The 18,055-nt window shown below is 47.2% G+C and overlaps 1 protein-coding gene across 1 annotated transcript in view; it reads left to right on the forward strand.

Annotated features, from left to right (window-relative positions):
* agrn (agrin) overlaps positions 1–18,055 on the forward strand; it is a 582,383-nt gene that overhangs the window by 444,570 nt on the left and 119,758 nt on the right. The window contains exon 8 of the mRNA XM_078238727.1: positions 5,725–5,946. Coding sequence (XP_078094853.1) covers positions 5,725–5,946 — 222 coding nt within the window. The remainder of the gene's footprint in view (positions 1–5,724; positions 5,947–18,055) is intronic.

Genomic DNA, 18,055 nt, shown 5'->3' on the forward strand with positions numbered 1-18,055 from the left:
AGCTCAGTTTCTGGTCAGTGGTAACCCCCGGGGTGTTGATAGTGGGGGATTCAGCGATTGTAATGCCATTGAATGTCGAAAGAATCTGTCTTTTTGGAGAGGGTCATTACCTGACACTTGAGTGGTACAAATGTGACTTGCCACTTATTAACCCAAGCTGCCAACATCAACAGTTTAATTTAAAATGACATTATTCACTTCCCCAGAATCATTTAATTAATGGTCCCTAAACTTCTTTGTCATTCATATCATAAAAATTAAGAAGACAAGACAGATGATTATTGGGTTGGAAGCAAATTACTGCGGATGCTGGAATCTGAAACAAAAACAGAAAACGCTGGAAAATCTCAGCAGGTCTGACAGCCTCTGTGGAGAGAGAATGGATGGGCCATGCTAAATTGTGCCTTAGTGTCAGGGGGATTTGCAGGGTAAATACAAGGGGTTACAGGGATAGGGTGAGTGGGATTGTTGTCGGTGCAGGCTCGATGGGCCAAATGGCCTCCTTCTGCACTGTAGGGAGTTAATTGCTTCCTCTGGCTGTGTTCATAACAAAATCTTTACCTGTATCAGGAACATTAGAATTTATTATTATCCCACATATAGGTGATTAAATTAGCTAGGTAGCCACCCTTCAGTGCGTCCAGTTTGGACAGCTTTCTTTTAAAGGGAGACTTGTTTCTATGCAGCAGCTTTTGACTGCCTCACTGGCAGCTCATCTGACCTCGGGCACTTCAGTTTGAGTTGATTTCAATTGGACTTAAATGGCGAGGCATAGACTCGTTGAAGCGGTAATCAGGTTCTGGTGATGTCAACAGATGATTGCACACTTAGGCAGCACCAGTAGAGGTGTCACATGTGATTCCGAGCCATCCCCAGCTCCCTTAGGAAGCAAGTAATGGAAAATCTCAACAGGAAGATTGAGGCTGTCTGAAAAATTAACGGCAGCTTTTCCCAGGGATATTCGCTGTTGATAGTCGCTAAAGTGAACGTAGTTTCAGCACAAACCATCACCACAATTGTGACGGGGACAATATTTGATGGGCCAAACTAATGTTGTAACTGTTTTCTCCTTACGACTGAGTTGGCAGCTGTGCCTTTTGACTGCTTACTTACCCGTTGACATCAAAATGGAACCAGAGACGAGAAGCTGGGTTTTTAAAAAAATGTTGGCCGGAATTCTGCGGCCGTTCACTCCGGCGGGATTCCCCAGTCCTCCCGGCTGCGCACCCCTGTCCGCGGGTTTCCTGCCGGTGTGGGGTGACTGTCAGTGGGAATTCCCTTTCACAGCGGCGGGACCAGAGAATCCCGCCGCTAGCAAACAACGCGCCACCTCCCGCCGGGGGGAAACACGGAGCTGGGAGGCCGGAGAATCCCGCCACATGTTCTTCCGAGAAACCCAGATGAGCAGAAGAGATTGGCCAGGCTGTTGCCAGGACTCAAGGGGCTGAGTTGTAGGGAGAGATTGGACAGGCTAGGATTTTTCCCTTTGGAGTGTAGGAGACTGAGGGATGATCTTACAAAGGTGTAAGAAATCATGGGAGGCATGGATAGGGTCAATGCACTCAGTCTTTTTCCCAGGGTTGGGGAATCGAGAACTAGAGGGCATAGGTTTAAGTTAAGAAGGGAAAGAATTAATGGGAACCTGAGGAGCAACTTTTTTTACACAGAGGGTGGTACGTGTGTGGAATGAGCTGCTGGAGGAAGTGGTTGAGGCAGGGACATTGACAACATTCAAAAAGCATTTGGACAGATACATGGATAGGAAAGGTTTAGAGGGATATGGGCCAAATGCAGGCAAATGGGGTTAGCTTAGACGGGCTTTTTGGTTGGCTTGAACCAGTTTGGGTCTAAGGGCCTCTCTCTCTCTCTCGTAGATTCTATGATTCTAGAAATTTTGACCCGGGCCCCATCCTAACATTTTTACCGAGCTGTTGCCAACACAGCTGTGAGACATTGCAGCTGTTCAGAGGCTCTGTTTACAGCCAGGATGACACTCTGGACTCCTGAAGAACAAACGTTGTTTTTCAGCAGCTGAGTCTCTCGCCTCCTCCAAAGCACGTTTGAATTGATTGGAATCCTGGTGGCAGCATTTTCCAGTTCCTTTCCCGCTCCCTCACTCCTGACAAGTGTTGACGGTTCACCCAACCCACTTCTGAGGCAGCAAGTGAGGCACTAGATTTGGATTCGGAGACCCTGGGATAGGGAGGGAAACAATCCGCTCTGGAAACTCCGGTGACGCCTGCGTGCTGGGCAAAGTGGGGACAGGTTAGTGTGCGGAAATGATGCCTGGCACAGTCAAATAGCCAGATTGCATTTTCTGCCTAGGCTTACTCATGGATGATGCCCACATGTACAGGGGTATTCAGGCTATCCAAAACCCAGGAATCATCCCTATTTGATGTTGATGTTGATTTGATTTATTATTGTCACATGTATTGGGATACAGTGAAAAGCTTTGTTTCTTGCGCGCTATACAGACAAAGCATACCGTTCATAGAGAAGGAGAGGAGAGGAGTGAAAAATGTAGTGTTACAGTCATAGCTAGGGTGTAGAGAAAGATCAATTTAATGCAAGGTAAATCCATTCAAAAGTCTGATGGCAGCAGGGAAGAAGCTGTTCTTGAGTTGGTTGGTACGTGACCTCAGACTTTTGTAACTTTTTCCCAACGGAAGAAGGCGGAAGAGAGAATGTCCGGGGTGCGTGGGGTCCTTAATTATGCTGGCTGCTTTGCCGAGGCAGCGGGAAGTGTAGACAGAGTCAATGGATGGGAGGCTGGTTTGTGTGCTGGACTGGGCTACATTCACAACCCTTTGTAGTTCCTTGTGGTCTTGGGCAGAGCAGGAGCCATACCAAGCTGTGATACAACCAGAAAGAATGCTTTCTATGGTGCATCTGTAAAAGTTGGTCAGAGCCCATTGTGAGCAAAAACCTTCTGGAGAGGAAGGGGGCTGAGCTTTTTTTCTATTGAAGATGGTGTTTCATTCCCCATCTGCTGGGCTGGTCCTTTATTTCTGGAGGCTTTTTTCAGAGTGGTTGGCACTGTCGCTGTCTCAGTTCCTGAAATACAGCTTTCACGTATCGTTCCTCTTCATCTTTATCTCAAGCTAATCGAGGGGTTCAGCATTAGGGAGTGGGGACAGAGAGGTGGGTGGTTTGGAGAGGTGACCTTCAGAGCCAGCCTCCTTGCCCTTACCAGCCGGGAAGATGCCCAGGACTGCTGAATGCCTCAGGTCACAGTTGAGTGTGAGGGCGTCACGGGTTATGGGGGTCAGCAGCAAGGACTGTGGGATGACTTTCAGCTTCCTGATGCCAGGTCCCATGGATCAAGCAGCGAGGACAGAACTTTCCCGTCCCGCCTATCACGGGAATCGTAGCGGGCAGGACAGGTGGGACTTTCTGGTGTTGGGGCAAGCACAGCAGGAAAATCCCACCCTAAGTGCCTGACAGGGAGGAGGATTTATGCACCGTCCCACCTCGGTGGTGGCTGTTAATGAGCTTACTCGCCCTGGACCCAATCGAGGCAGAGGAAGGAATGTGAGTGGGTTTCCATCCGGCACCCTCCTGTCCAATTAGATACCCCCAACCCACCCAAACGTGCCCTGGGGCCATAAGACATAGGAGCAGAATTAGGCCACTCGGCCCATCGAATCTGCTCCGCCATTCAATCATGGCTGATATTTTTCTCATCCCCATTCTCCTGCCTTTTCCCCATAACCCCTGATCTCCTTATTAATCAAGAACCTAAAGGATCGTCCCTTTAGCCTGAGGTTGTGCCCTCTGGTTCTAGTTTTTCTTACTAGTGGAAACATCCCCTCCACGTCCACTCTATCCAGGCCTCGCAGTATCATGTAAGTTTCAATAAGGTCCCTCCTCATCAAGCCATTAACAGCACCCTATGTTCTGCAATACAGATTCCTCAGGAAGAGTCCTAAGCATCTGAGTCCATCTCTTCGGATACATCTCACAAACTGGGAGTAAACAGAGCAACAGTTGGTTTAGTGTAGAAACAGTGACCAGATTCCCACCTGGTATTCACTGGATAAGCAACGGTAAATCACGAACTGAGACCGTGGCTTGGGAAATGCTGTACTCGCCCAGTCAGCAGTCACCCGACTTGCTTTGAAGCCCTGAATTACCTTAAAGGCAGCCAGTATAAAGCCTCGTCCCTGAATTTGCAGAGGTTTGAATGCTGAGTTTGCAGTACTACACTGGGGCTTATTATAATTGAGAGATTATACCAGTCAGTAGCGCAGTTAATCAACGATTTACTGCTCGCTTTAATTTCAGTTGTGTACCAATCAGCATTCAGGAAATCACCTCTGTTGTGACTGGGGAACTGTTTGTTTTTCAGGCTACTGTTATCTGCTCCAACTGGTTCTTTAATTCAGCGGAATTTACAGTGTACTCTGTAAACATTTGTTGACAATATTACATTGTCAGGTACACCGAGTTTACAGATTTAGTTACCCCTTTTAAAGGTGCAACTTTAATATAAAGTAACTCTTTTTGGACATTCTCTGCTGGAAACATGGTAAAGCAGGAGTGCCTAGATTTTCAACTGTGAGGATACTCTACAAGCCAGGCAGAACGATCTACTGAGTATTTCCAGCATTTTCTGTTTAGATTCCAGTTTAAGTCTGTGATTCCACTGATTTATGTACGGCACGGTGGTTAGCACTGCTGTCTCACAGCGCCAGGGACACGACTTCGATTCCCGGCTTGGGTCACTGTCTGCACAGACTCTGCACATTCTCCCCGTTTCTGCGTGGGTTTCCTCCGGGCGCTCTGGTTTCCTCCGAAGGACGTGCTGGTTAGGTGCGTTGGCCATGCTAAATTCTCCCTCAGTGTACCCGTGATGCGGAGATGCCGGCGTTGGACTGGGGTGGCGACAGTAAGAAGTCTCACAACACCAGGTTAAAGTCCAACAGGTTTATTTGGTATCACGAGCTTTCAGAGCGCTGCTCCTTCACCAGGTGACTCACCGAAGCAGTCTCGTGATACTAAATAAACCTGTTGGACTTTAACCTGGTGTTGTGAGACTTCTCAGTGTACCCAAACAGGCACATGTGGCAACTGGGGGATTTTCACAGTAACTTCATTGCAGTGTTAATGTCAGCCTACTTGCGACACTAGTAATAAATGAACTTTAAAACTTCAAACACAGATTGCTGATGCGAACAAACTTCGCTGTTGTGTATTACCAGTGATCTAGCATGAGGTACTGACCCTTTACAAATGAGACTAGACCCAAGCAGGACGAGTAAGGGATGGAAAGGCAATTAGTGGGGAACTGGCCACCTTCCCAACTTCATTGATAAGGAAACAGGGCCAATTGTGCCAACCTGTTAATACTTAATTCTAAACCATGTTTCAGTGACTTTGAAGGTGCTGATAAAATGGACTGAAATTATAATGTATTGTAATTTATAATGTACTTGGATAAATTGTTTGAAATAAAAGAAACAGGTTTCTTGCTTGAGGTTGCTAAGGCTTTGGGGCCCTGTAACATAGACACCTTGGGGCCTAAAGTGTGCGAGCAGATCTGTTTCAAATCCCTGAGCCAATGAGCTACCTGTGTACTCTTTGAGTAGAAGGCCAGGATGGGGGGAACAAAATGCCGGATGGGTTTGATCTCGGGTCACTTGTAAACAGCCACGTCAAAATGGCGTCCCGCGTGAATAAGGTTTGCTAAAAATTAACCCCCTGCTTGATTTCTTCAAACAGACCTTAACACTCTAAGCCCCTGCCTGAACATTGATTGTGATTTTGGGGCCAAATGCATTGTGAAGAATAACAAACCTGTGTGTGAGTGCCAGCAGACTTGCCAGAACGTGTACGAACCTGTCTGCGGCAGTGACGAACATATCTACGGCAATCAGTGCGAGTTGGAGGCCATGGCTTGTATTCTGAAAAAGCACATCACCATCAAACACAAGGGTCCTTGTGGTAAGTGACAAATAATCCATTCCAGAAAGTTCTTGTTAAAATAAAAGCGTTAGCGGCTGTTAACTTTATTCCCATGTTTTACTTCTTTTTTTTTAGATAAGGAATAAAGTATATGTTGTACATTGAATCTGGCCAGTTTTATAGCACAGGCTCCCAAAGTGTCATCATTTTCACTTCCTTCTGTCTGATTCTCCTAAGTATAAACTTCTCTTGACTTCTTCTAATGATTCCATTCCTAGCAGTTGTTCCTCTTTTTTTACTCATTCGTGGGACATGGGTGTCGCTGGCTGGCCAACATTTATTGCCCATCCCTATTTGAATCTAATGATATACAGCCCCAAGTCAGATTTGGTTTGATTTATTATTGCCACATTTATTAGTATACAGTGAAAAGTATTGTTTCCTGCGCGCTATACAGAAAAAGCATACTGTTCATAGAGAAGGAAAGGAGAGGATGCAGAATGTAGTGCTACAGTCATAACAAGGGTGTAGAGAAAGATCAACTTGATATAAAATAGGTCCATTCAAAAGTCTGATGGCAGCAGGGCAGAAGCTGTTCTTGAGTCGGTTGGTACGTGACCTCAGACTTCTGTATCGTTTTCCCGACAGAAGAAGGCGGAAGAGAGAATGTCTGGGGTGCATGGGGTGCTTAATTATGCTGGCTGCTTTGTCGAGGCAATGGGAAGTGTAGACAGAGTCAATGAGTGGGAGGCTGGTTTGCGTGATGGATTGGGCTATGTTCACGACTTTTGTAGTTTCTTGTGGTCTTAGACAGAGCAGGAGCCATACCAAGCTGTGATACAACCAGAAAGAAAGAAATCAGACTGCAAGATTCATTCAAAAAAGGTTTGGAATAGATAATGGATACTCAACAGATGAGAAAATAAGCTTAAGTTTCAGGTGGAATCTCTCCTCTAGTTAGACCACCTTCTCTTTTTCCAGTTTCTAATAGACCTGTGTTTTCCTCATGCCATCTTCCAGTTTGAATATTTGATTTACAATGTTTGCAGCTCTGGAGTCACAAATAGGCCAGACCAGGTAAGGACGGCAGACTTCCTTCCCTGAAGAACATTAGTGAACCAGATGGATTTTACCGACAATCAACAATGGTTTCATCAGGAGATTCTTAACTCGAGATTTTTAAAATTGAGTTCAAATTCCACCATCTGCCGGGTCCCCAGAACATTAGCTGAGTTTCTGGATTAATTATCTGGTGATAATACCACTAGGCCATTGCCTCCCCATTCCTCTCCACCCTTTCTCCAGTTACCAGGCTAAGGTTATTTAAAAGGAAGAAGTCAGGTTAGTTATTAAGGCGTCACCATAATAACGCCTCTCATTCTCACCCCAGCGTGTCAGGTGAGATTGAGTGCCCGTCTTAGCATCATGAGTTCAAATCCCACTGGATTCATTTGGTCTTTGTTGAGGTCGTAAAATGTCATAGCTTCGGATGTGGGGAGGGCTGGGCATAATGGGGCTACATTGCCATGGTGTCGATCTAGAATACTTTGACGTTAATGTTCCCGCTACAATTCGCAGGTGTGCAGGAAAATACTGTGCGGACCTTGTTCCACGAATGCAAGTGGCCGCCCAAATAATTTAATGGGACCAAGCACTGAGAAATAAAGGAATACCGGAGCAGGAGTAGGCCCATTCGGCCCCGCAAACCTGCTCCATCATTTAACCAGATCATGGCTGACTTTGTACCTCGACATGCCATCTACCTTCGCTATCTCCATATCCCTTTTCGTTCATTCATTCATGGGACATGGGTGTCGCTGGCTAGGCCGGCATTTAGTGCCCATCCCTAGTTGCCCCTTGAGAAGGTGGTGGTGAGCTGCCTTCTTGAATCGCTGCAGTTCATGTTCTGTGGGTTGACCCACAATGCCGTTAGGGAGGGAATTCCAGGATTTTGACCCAGCGACTGCGAAGGAACAGCGATATATTTCCAAGTCAGGATGGTGAGTGGCTTGGAGGGGAATGTGCAGGTGGTGGCATTCCCATGTATCTGGTGCCCTTGTCCTTCTAGATGGAAGTGGTGGTGGGTTTGGAAGGTGCTGTCTAAGGATCTTTGGTGAATTTGTGCAGTGCCTCTTGTAGATAGTACACACTGCTGCTACTGAGCGTCGGTGATGGAGGGAGTGGATGTTTGTGGATGTGATGCCAATCAAACCGGCTGCTTTGTCCTGGTGGTCATTAGTAAAAGGGATCATTGAGCACCACCCGGTGAATAGTATACTCTCCCAGAGATGAGCTCCCTTTTTTTAACCTGCAGGTGTTCTGTCTTTGAATCTGACCCTGTCCGGTCTGGGGATGCCAACTCTGGTTGGATGTATTCCTGGAGGTTTCATCACACAGAATCATAGAATCCCGACAGTACAGAAAGAGGCCATTTGGCCCACCTAGTCTGTACCGACCACAATCCCACCCAGGCCCAATTCCCATAACCCCACATATTTACCCTGCTAATCCACTGATACTAGTCTCAATTTAGCATGGCCAATCAACCTAACCCGCACATCTTGGACTGTGGGAGGAAACTGGAGCACCCGGAGGAAACCCTCGCAGACACGAGGTGAACGTGCAAACTCCGCACAGACAGTGAACCAAGCCGGGAATCGAACCCGGGTGCCTGGTGCTCTGAGGCAGCAGTGCCAACCGCTGTGCCACTGTGCCGCCCAATGCCCCATCTCCCACGTGCCTGCTATTGGTCACCCCGTACGTCTATCCTCACAGGCCGCTGCACCAATGGAAAGTGAACACACTTTATTGCTCCACTTGCTCACAGTCCAACCATCCCCAATATTTTTGTAATGGATAAATAGAAGCATTTAAAGAATGTGAAAATGTGAGGAATTGTTATTGCCCTTTGGTTATTCTGCTGGTTTGCTCCCTGCAATGTGCTGGAGATAAAGTTTAAATCAGCTTGAACCTGAGCCCTGATCCTATCGCCCTCTGTGCTTGCTGACTTACACTGCCTCCCGGTTAAGCAAAGCCTTAATTTGAAAAATTTTCCTCTTTCTTTCCAATCCCTCCATAGAAACATAGAAAACTACAGCACAAACAGGCCCTTCGGCCCACAAGTTGTGCCGAACACATCCCTACCTTCCAGGCCTACCTATAACCCTCCATCCTATTAAGTCCCATGTACTCATCCAGGAGTCTCTTAAAAGACCCTATTGAGTTCGCCTCCACCACCACTGACGGCAGCCGATTCCACTCGCCCACCACCCTCTGTGTGGAAAAACTTACCCCTAACATCTCCCCTGTACCTACCCCCCAGCACCTTAAACCTATGTCCTCCCGTAGCAGACATTTCCACCCTGGGAAAAAGCCTCTGAGAGTCCACCCGATCTATGCCTCTCAACATCTTATACACCTCTATTAGGTCTCCTCTCATCCTTCGTCTCTCCAAGGAGAAAAGAGCGAGCTCCCTCAGCCTATCCTCATAAGGCATGCCACTCAATCCAGGCAACATCCTTGTAAATCTCCTCTGCACCCTTTCAATCTTTTCCACATCCTTCCTATAGTGAGGCGACCAGAACTGAGCACATGACCCGCCTTTCCCTGTCTCTGTAATCTCCTCCATCCCGACCACCCTCTGAAATATCTGAGCTGACCTAAGACGGGTCCCCTGAGCATCCCCGATTTTAACTGGGCCGCCATTGGTGACTGTGGCCGGAATGTTACCACTGTTCATGCCGGCGGGATTTTCCCCATCCCGCTGCGGTGATTGAAGAGTTGGCTGGGCGCCAAATTCTCCGACCTCGCTGCAGCGGGAGTGTGACGTGAACGGCCGGTAAGATCATGCCCTGTGTCTTTCATTACAGAGGCCCCAAACTTTGGAATTCCCTCCCTAAACCTCTGTCTCCCGAGCTCTCTGACTCCCTTTAAAATGCTATTTTAAAGCTCGTTGACCTTCTGTGACTCAGTAACAAATGTTGTTTTCGAAACTGCCTGGGAAGCACTTTGGGAGATTTTATTGTGTGAAAGGTGCTGTATACATTGGGGTAGTTTAGTTTATTGATTGGTATCACAAATAGGCTGACATTAACACTGCAATGAAGTTACTGTGAAAATCCCCTAGTCGCCACATTCCGGCACCTGTTCGGGTACACTGAGGGAGAATTTAGCATGGCCGATGCACCCTAACCAGCACGTCTTTCTGACCATGGGGGGAAACCGGAGCACCCGGAGGAAACCCATGCAGACACGGGGAGAATGTGCAAACTCCACACAGACAGTGACCCAAGCCGGGAATCGAACCCGGGTCCCTGGCACCGTGAGGCAGCAGTGCTAACCACTGTGCCACTGTGGTTGCTGCTGTTGGGGATTCCAGGTAATCTCGGCTGGTTGACAGTCTGCCCTGAACCCGTTTTCAGTCAGAGACACATCCCATCATTCAAGCAACTGCGCTCCGCTCCCTTGTCAAATTCCCATGAGCTGCGCTGAAGCGTGAAGGGTTGTAGAGGACGATTAGGATTAACAGCCTGGACTTGGCTGCACAGATTGTCCCAAGTCGAGTACCTCAGTACTGCCTGACACACAAAGTGACCAAATGTTGGTTGCAGTGAGATTGTAGCCTTGTGTGGCTCAGGCAGAGAGTATCTTGAGGGAATAATTTAATTTGATTTATTATTGTCACATAAGAACATAAGAACTAGGAGCAGGAGTAGGCCATCTGGCCCCTCGAGCCTGCTCCGCCGTTCAATAAGATCATGGCTGATCTTTTTGTGGATTCAGCTCCACTTACCCGCCCACTCACGATAACCCTTAATTCCTTTACTGTTCAAAAATTTATCTATCCTTGCCTTAAAAACATTCAATGAGGTAGCCTCAACTGCTTCACTGGGCAGAGAATTCCACAGATTCACAACCCTTTGTGTGAAGAAGTTCCTCCTCAACTCAGTCCTAAATTTGCCTCCCCTTATTTTGAGGCTCTGCCCCCTAGTTCTAGTTTCACCCGCCAGTGGAAACAACTTCCCTGCTTCTAGCTTATCTATTTCCTTCATAATATATGTTTCTTAAGATCTCCCCTCATTCTTCTGAATTCCAATGAGTATAGCCCCAGTCTACGCAGTCTCTCCTCATAAGCGAAACCTCTCAACTCCGGAATCAACCTAGTGAATCTCCTCTGCACCCCCTCCAGTGCCATATATCCTTTCTCAATTAAGGAGACCAAAACTGTACACAGTACTCCAGGTGTGGCCTTACCAGCACCTTATACAGCTGCAACATAATCTCGCTGTTTTTAAACTCCATCCCTCTAGCAATGAAGGACAAAATTCCATTTGCCTTCTTAATTACCTGCTGCACCTGCAAACCAACTCCTTGAGATTCCTGCACATGGACACCCAGGTCCCTCTGCACAGCAGCATGCTGCAATTTTTTACCATTTAAATAATAGTCCATTTTGCTGTTAAACCTACCAAAGTGGATGACCTCACATTTACCAACATTGTACTCCATCTGCCAGACCCTCGCCCACTCACTTAGATTATCTATATCCCTTTGCAGACTTTCAGCGTCCTCTGCACACTTTGCTCTTCCACCCAGCTTAGTGTCATCGGCAAATTTTGACACACTACACTTGGTCCCCAACTCCAAATCATCTATGTAAATCGTAAACAATTGCAGACCCAACACTGATCCCTGAGGCACACCACTAGTCACTGATCGCCAACCAGAAAAACATCCATTTATCCCCACTCTTTGCTTTCTGTTAGTTAACCAATCCCCTATTCATGCTAATACATTACCCGTAACATTGTGCACCTTTATCTTATGTAGCAGTCTTTGGTGCGGCACCTTGTCAAATGCCTTCTGGAAATCCAGATACACCACATCCACAGGTTCCCCATTGTCTACTGCACATGTAATGTTCTCAAAGAATTCTACCAAATTAGTCAAACATGACCTGCCCTTCATGAACCCATGCTGCGTCTTCTCAATGGGACAATTTATATCCAGATGTCCCACTATTTCTTCCTTAATGATAGATTCAAGCATTTTCCCTACTACAGAAGTTAAGCTACCGGCCGATAGTTACCTGCCTTTTGTCTACCTCTTTTAAACAGTGGCGTCACATTTGCAGTTTTGCAATCTGCGGGAAACCACCCCAGAGTCCAGCGAATTTTGGTAAATTACCACTAGTGCATTTGCTATTTCTCCCGCCATCTCTTTTAGTACCCTGGGATGCATTCCATCATGTATTGGGATACAGTGAAAAGTATTGTTTCTTGCGCACTATACAGACAAAGCATACCGTTCATAGAGTACAAAGGGGAGAAGGAAAGGAGAGGGTGCAGAATATAGTTATAGAATCATAGAATCCCTACAGTGCAGAAGGAGGCCATTCGGCCCATTGAGCCTGCACCGACAACAATCCCACCCAGGCCCTATCCCTGTAAATCCACGCATTAACCGTTGGTCCCCCGACACTAAGGGGCAATTTTAACGTGGCCAATCAACCTAACCCGGCATCTTTGTTCTGTGGGAGGAAACCGGAGCACCCGGCAGAAACCCACGCAGATACGGAGAGAACGTACAAACGCAACACAGACAGTGACCCGAGGCCGGAATTAAACCTGGGTCCCTGGCGCTGTGAGGCAGCAGTGCTATCGTGCCGCCCATAATGTTACAGTCATAGCTAGAGAAAGATCAACTTAATATGAGGTAGTTCCATTCAAAAGTCTGATGGCAGCAGGGAAGAAGCTGTTCTTGAGTCGGTTGGTAGGTGACCTCAGAGGTTGCCTGATCCCTCTTCAAGAGCTGCGATGAATAGACGTGCTTCACCGATGGAAAGATCTGTCGCCGGACTATATCCCGGTGCACCACAAGGAGGACGGGGACAGAAAGGAGTGTGTCGGCTAGCTCATGTGGTCCGTTACCATGGTTATTCACACTCTATGGCCACTTGTCTAACTGCTGCCGACATATGTCACGCTCCTCCCAATAGCTGCACAGATGGGTTTCATCTTCAGAGGCTGCCAGGTGGTGCTTGACTGACAAGAGGTCAGAGAGCAAATTAGGAGAGATGGGGGCGGGTGTCGACTGAGTGGCTCTGAGTTATTCAGCGGCTAATGCTTTATGCGTCTCATTGTTACACAGCAAAGGACTGATAACCACCATGCCATTATTAATCTGAGGCCACAGAACAATGGATTGATTAATAGATTTATTCCAGACTCTGTTAGTGATGAATAATTCACTCACTTCATTTAATGCTTGAATAATGGGGCGTTGGGTTAAAGAACAATTTTCTTTCACCCAGAGTGAAAATCCACAGTGTGTGCGCACTGCATAAAGTTAGGAATTGTCCTTGGAGAGATTTATATTCCAGGTCAGGCGTCCAAACCTTTGTCTTTATTGGCTGTGTACAGTCCATGTGCGAAATTTAAATTTGTGTTGTAATTCATTTATACAGAATCACAGAAAGAAGCCATGTGGCCCATCGTGTCACTGCTTGTACATGATGATGTTAACAAATTAAAGTTTTCCAATTTAGGATTTACCTAGATTGGAAAACAGCCCTTTCCAAACCTCCGTGTTAAAACTCAGCCAGTTGATGAAGGTGGAGACCGGAGGCCAATCTTTTCCTGATTTATTCGTAGAATGAAACATTTGGGTGGCACAGTGGGTTATCACTGCTGCCTCACAGCGCCAGGGACCCAGGTTCAATTCCCGGCTTGGGTGACTGTCTGTGTGGAGTCTGCACGCTCTCCCCCGTGTCTGAGTGGGTTTCCTCCGGGTGCTCCAGTTTCCTCCCACAGTCCGAAAGACGTGCTGGTTTGGCCATGCTAAATTCTCCCTCAATGTACCTGAACAGGCTCTGGAGTGTGGCGACTCGGGGATTTTCACAGTAACTTCATTGCAGTGTTAATGTAAGCCTACTTGTGACACCAATAAATAAACTTTTAACTTTAAGCAGTGGTTGGCAGGGAGGCAGGTTCAATTCCGGCCTTGGGTCACTGTCTGTGTGGAGTGTGCACGTTCTCCTCTTGCCTGGGTTTCCTCTGGGTACTCCGGTTTCCTCCCACAGTCTGAAAGATGTGCGGGTTAGGTGGATTGGTCATGCTCAATTGCCCTTAGAGTCCCAAGATGTGTAAAGGTTGGGCCTGTACTCATTGGAGTTTAGAAAAATGCAAGGTGACCTTATTGAGACATATATGATTCTCAGGGGGCTTGACAGGGTAGATGCTGAGAGGTTGTTTCCCCTTGAGGGAGAGTCTAGGACCAGAGGGCATAATCTCAGAGTAAGGGGTCGCCCATTGAAGACAGAGATGAGGAAGAATTTCTTCTCTCAGAGGGTAGAGAATCTGTGGAATTTTTTACCGCAGAGAGCTGCAGAGACTGGGTCATTAAGTATGGTCCAAGGCTGAGATAGACAGATTTTAATCAGTAAGCGAATCCAGGATGATGGAGATAAGGCAGGAAAGTGGAGTTGTGAATTATCACATCAGATCAGTCAAGATCTCATTGAATGGCAGAGCAAACCTGATGGGCCGAATGGCCTACTTCTGCTCCTATGTTTTACAGTCTTCCAGACAAACACATTGAATGGCAGAGCAGACTCAATGGGCCAAATGGCCTCCTTCTGCTCCTATGTCTAATGTTCATCCGGACCAACACAGCTGGAGGACTAGAGGTTGACACAGACTAACACCAAACAGTGTGGGTTGAATCCTCATATCAGCTGACATAGGATCCCACCTCTTTGCCTTACCCCTGCGATCATGGGTTTGAGACTGTGGAGGAACAGAGAGATCTTGGGGTCTATATCCACAGATCTCTAAAGGTTGCCACTCAAGTGGATAGAGCTGGGAAGAAGGCCTATAGTGTGTTAGCTTTTATTAACAGGGGGTTGGAGTTTAAGAGCCGTGGGGTTATGCTGCAACTGTACAGGACCTTGGTGAGACCACGTTTGGAATATTGTGTGCAGTTCTGGTCACCTTACTATAAGAAGGATGTGGAAGCGCTGGAAAGAGTGCAGAGGAGATTTACCAGGATGCTGCCTGGTTTGGAGGGTAGGTCTTATGAGGAAAGGTTGAGGGAGCTGGGGCTGTTCTCTCTGGAGCGGAGGAGGCTGAGGGGAGATTTAATAGACGTTTATAAAATGATGAAGGGGATAGATAGAGTGAACGTTCAAAGACTATTTCCTCGGGTGGATGGAGCTATTACAAGGGGGCATAACTATAGGGTTCGTGGTGGGAGATATAGGAAGGATATCAGAGGTAGGTTCTTTACGCAGAGAGTGGTTGGGGTGTGGAATGGACTGCCTGCAGTGATAGTGGAGTCAGACACTTTAGGAACATTTAAGCGGTTATTGGATAGGCACATGGAGCACCGCAGGATGATAGGGAGTGGGATAGCTTGATCTTGCTTTCAGATAAAGCTCGGCACAACATCGTGGGCCGAAGGGCCTGTTCTGTGCTGTACTGTTCTATGTTCTATGAGACTAGCAACCCTTGGACATGGAGGACACCGCACAGAGAGAACATACAGTACATTTTTATTCCGAGGCCTCAACTTGGACAGGAATCGGTAGCGGGGTTCCTTAAAGATGAGGCGACAGCAGCAATCGGACCCTCGGTTTGACTGGAGCTGGTTTAGCAAGTCCGTGTTTTTCAGATTGTACCATCAAGTGAGCTCCACTTTCACTTTTCTAATGAGAGGAGCGACGGTGACCACATACTGTCATTGCGCATACGGTGCAAAGAAATATTCACGAGCAAACATTTTCGCTGTACAATGACTGTAAGTCATTCCTGGCAGTTCCTGCTGCGACTGAGCTTCCAGGAGCCTTGGTTCTCCTGCGTTTTCTATTGGAATGAGCTGCATCAGATTGATGCACAGCGACAGTGATAATAAGGAGAATAATGGAAAGGAAAGTCTTTATCTAAATTAGACAATGCCTGTGAACCGGCAAGACTGACAGTGCAGGTGCGATGTCAGGCTAAATAGGGAAACTAAATTGCGGCTCAGAATGAAAAGCAATAGTAGATACAATATGGGTACGAATGTGTGGGATCCATTGTAATTAAACTTACTGAATAGTTTGGACCTCACTAACTTAGATAGAAGTCTAAGCAGAATTGGACCTGTTGCCCCCGGATTTAGTTGCTAAATTCGAGAAACATTGTGAGGAATAGTGGAGATATGAAGTGTTTAAATGGGGAGGTAGATGGAGGGCTGATTACCCTGTTCATTTTTCTGTTTTCTGGTGAACTTTTGTGATCATCATTGTAATAGACATGAGAATGGAACCAGTAAAGACCACAAGCAATTTGAAATTACATGAAGCGCATTCTGGTGCTGAGTGAAACGCCTTTTAACCTGTGCCTCAACAATGAGGTGACAATGCATTTTCAGCACAGACATAATAAGATTGCAAATGAAGTTTTTTAAAGTTTATTCATTAGTGTCACAAGTAGGCTTACATTAACACTGCAATGAAGTTACTGTGAAAATCCCCTAGTCGCCACACTTCGCCGCCTGTTCGGGTACACTGAGGGAGAATTTAACATGGTCAATGCACGTCTTTCAGAATGTGGGAGGAAACCGGAGCACCCAGAGGAAACCCACGCTGACATGTGGAGAACGTGCAAACAGACAATGACCCGAGCCGGGAATCGAACCCCGGTCTCTGGCGCCATGAGGCAGCAGTGCTAACCCACTGTGCCACCCTGCTTCTGGTTTTGTTATCTCTGGCACAGAGGAGATCTTCCCCTCTCTTGCAAGAGCATAACCGCTATTTGAACAAAAGTGATTCTTTCACCTTCCTGACCCATTCCTCCCAAACCCCACCCCAGCCATCCTTCACTTTGCAACACTGGCCCTCCGAGCTGGACAGGAGGGAGGAAAGTTGACCCTGAGACCTTGCGGGCAACTGGAACCTAACCCCTGGGGCGGGAAACCCACGGGATCATGTAGGATGCTGATTTTTAAACCCCGCCCAATGTTTCCCTTTGACTTCAGGGGAGATTAAAATCGGGCTGGTGTCAAACCAGCTTTGTGCCCAGTCCTGTCATTTTCACACCTGGTGCAACAGGTTAAAATTGCTCCCGTTAGACTGGGTGTAAAAGCAGCATTCTGCCGGATCTTGTGGTTTCTCGATTGACAGAATAGGTTGAAATTCTCCCATAGATTTCTGCCCAATTTCTTTCTTGGCTCCACTGCATTAAGCATTCACTCTTGGTGGATCCCAAGGATCCCAATTGATGCCTTGGCTGAAATCAACTAGCCCACCACTAACAAGAGAATGGATTCAAGGATCGACCCAGATTTCTTTCAAAGCTCATAGTTCATTTACTTACCATGGCACAGTGCTTAGCACTGCTGCCTCACAGCGCCAGGGACCAAGGTACAATTCCAGCCTTGGATGACTGCGTGGATTCATAGAATCAAAGAATCCCTACAGAGCAGAAGGAGGCCATTTGGCCCATCGAGTCTGCAATCCCGCCCAGGCCCTATTCCCGTAACCTCTCATAGTTACCCTGGTAATCCCTCTGACACTAGGGTTAATTTAGCGTAGCCAATCGACCTAACCCGCACATGTTTGGACTGTGGGAGGAAACCGGAGCATCCGGAGGAAACCCACGCAGACACGGAGAACGTGCAAACTCCACATAGACAGTGACCTGAGGCAGGAATTGAGCCCGGGTTCCTGGCGCTGTGAGGCAGCAGTGCTAACCACTGTGCCAGCGTGCTGTCCATAAGTTTGCACGTACTCCCCGTGTCTGCGTGGGTTTCCTCCAGGTGCTCTGGTTTCCTCCCACAGTCTGAAGACGTGCAGGTTAGGTGAATTAGCCATGCTAAATTGCCCCTTAGTGTCCAAAGATGTGTAGGTTAGATGGATTGACCATGGTAAATTGCCCCTTAGCGACCCAAGATGTGTAGTTTAGATGGATTAGCCATGGTAAATTGCCCCTTAGTGTCCCAAGCTGTGTAGGTTAAATGGATGAGTCATGGGAAATGTGTGGGGTTATGGGGATAGGGTGGGAGAGAGGGCTTGGATTGATACTCTGTCAAAGAGTCGGTGCTGACTGGATGGGCTGAACAGCCTCATTTTGCACTGTAGGGATTCTATTAAATCGGCTGCTGCTTTATG

The sequence above is a fragment of the Mustelus asterias genome, chromosome 22 (assembly GCF_964213995.1).
Source record: "Mustelus asterias chromosome 22, sMusAst1.hap1.1, whole genome shotgun sequence".
In the NCBI taxonomy this organism is placed as follows: domain Eukaryota; kingdom Metazoa; phylum Chordata; class Chondrichthyes; order Carcharhiniformes; family Triakidae; genus Mustelus; species Mustelus asterias.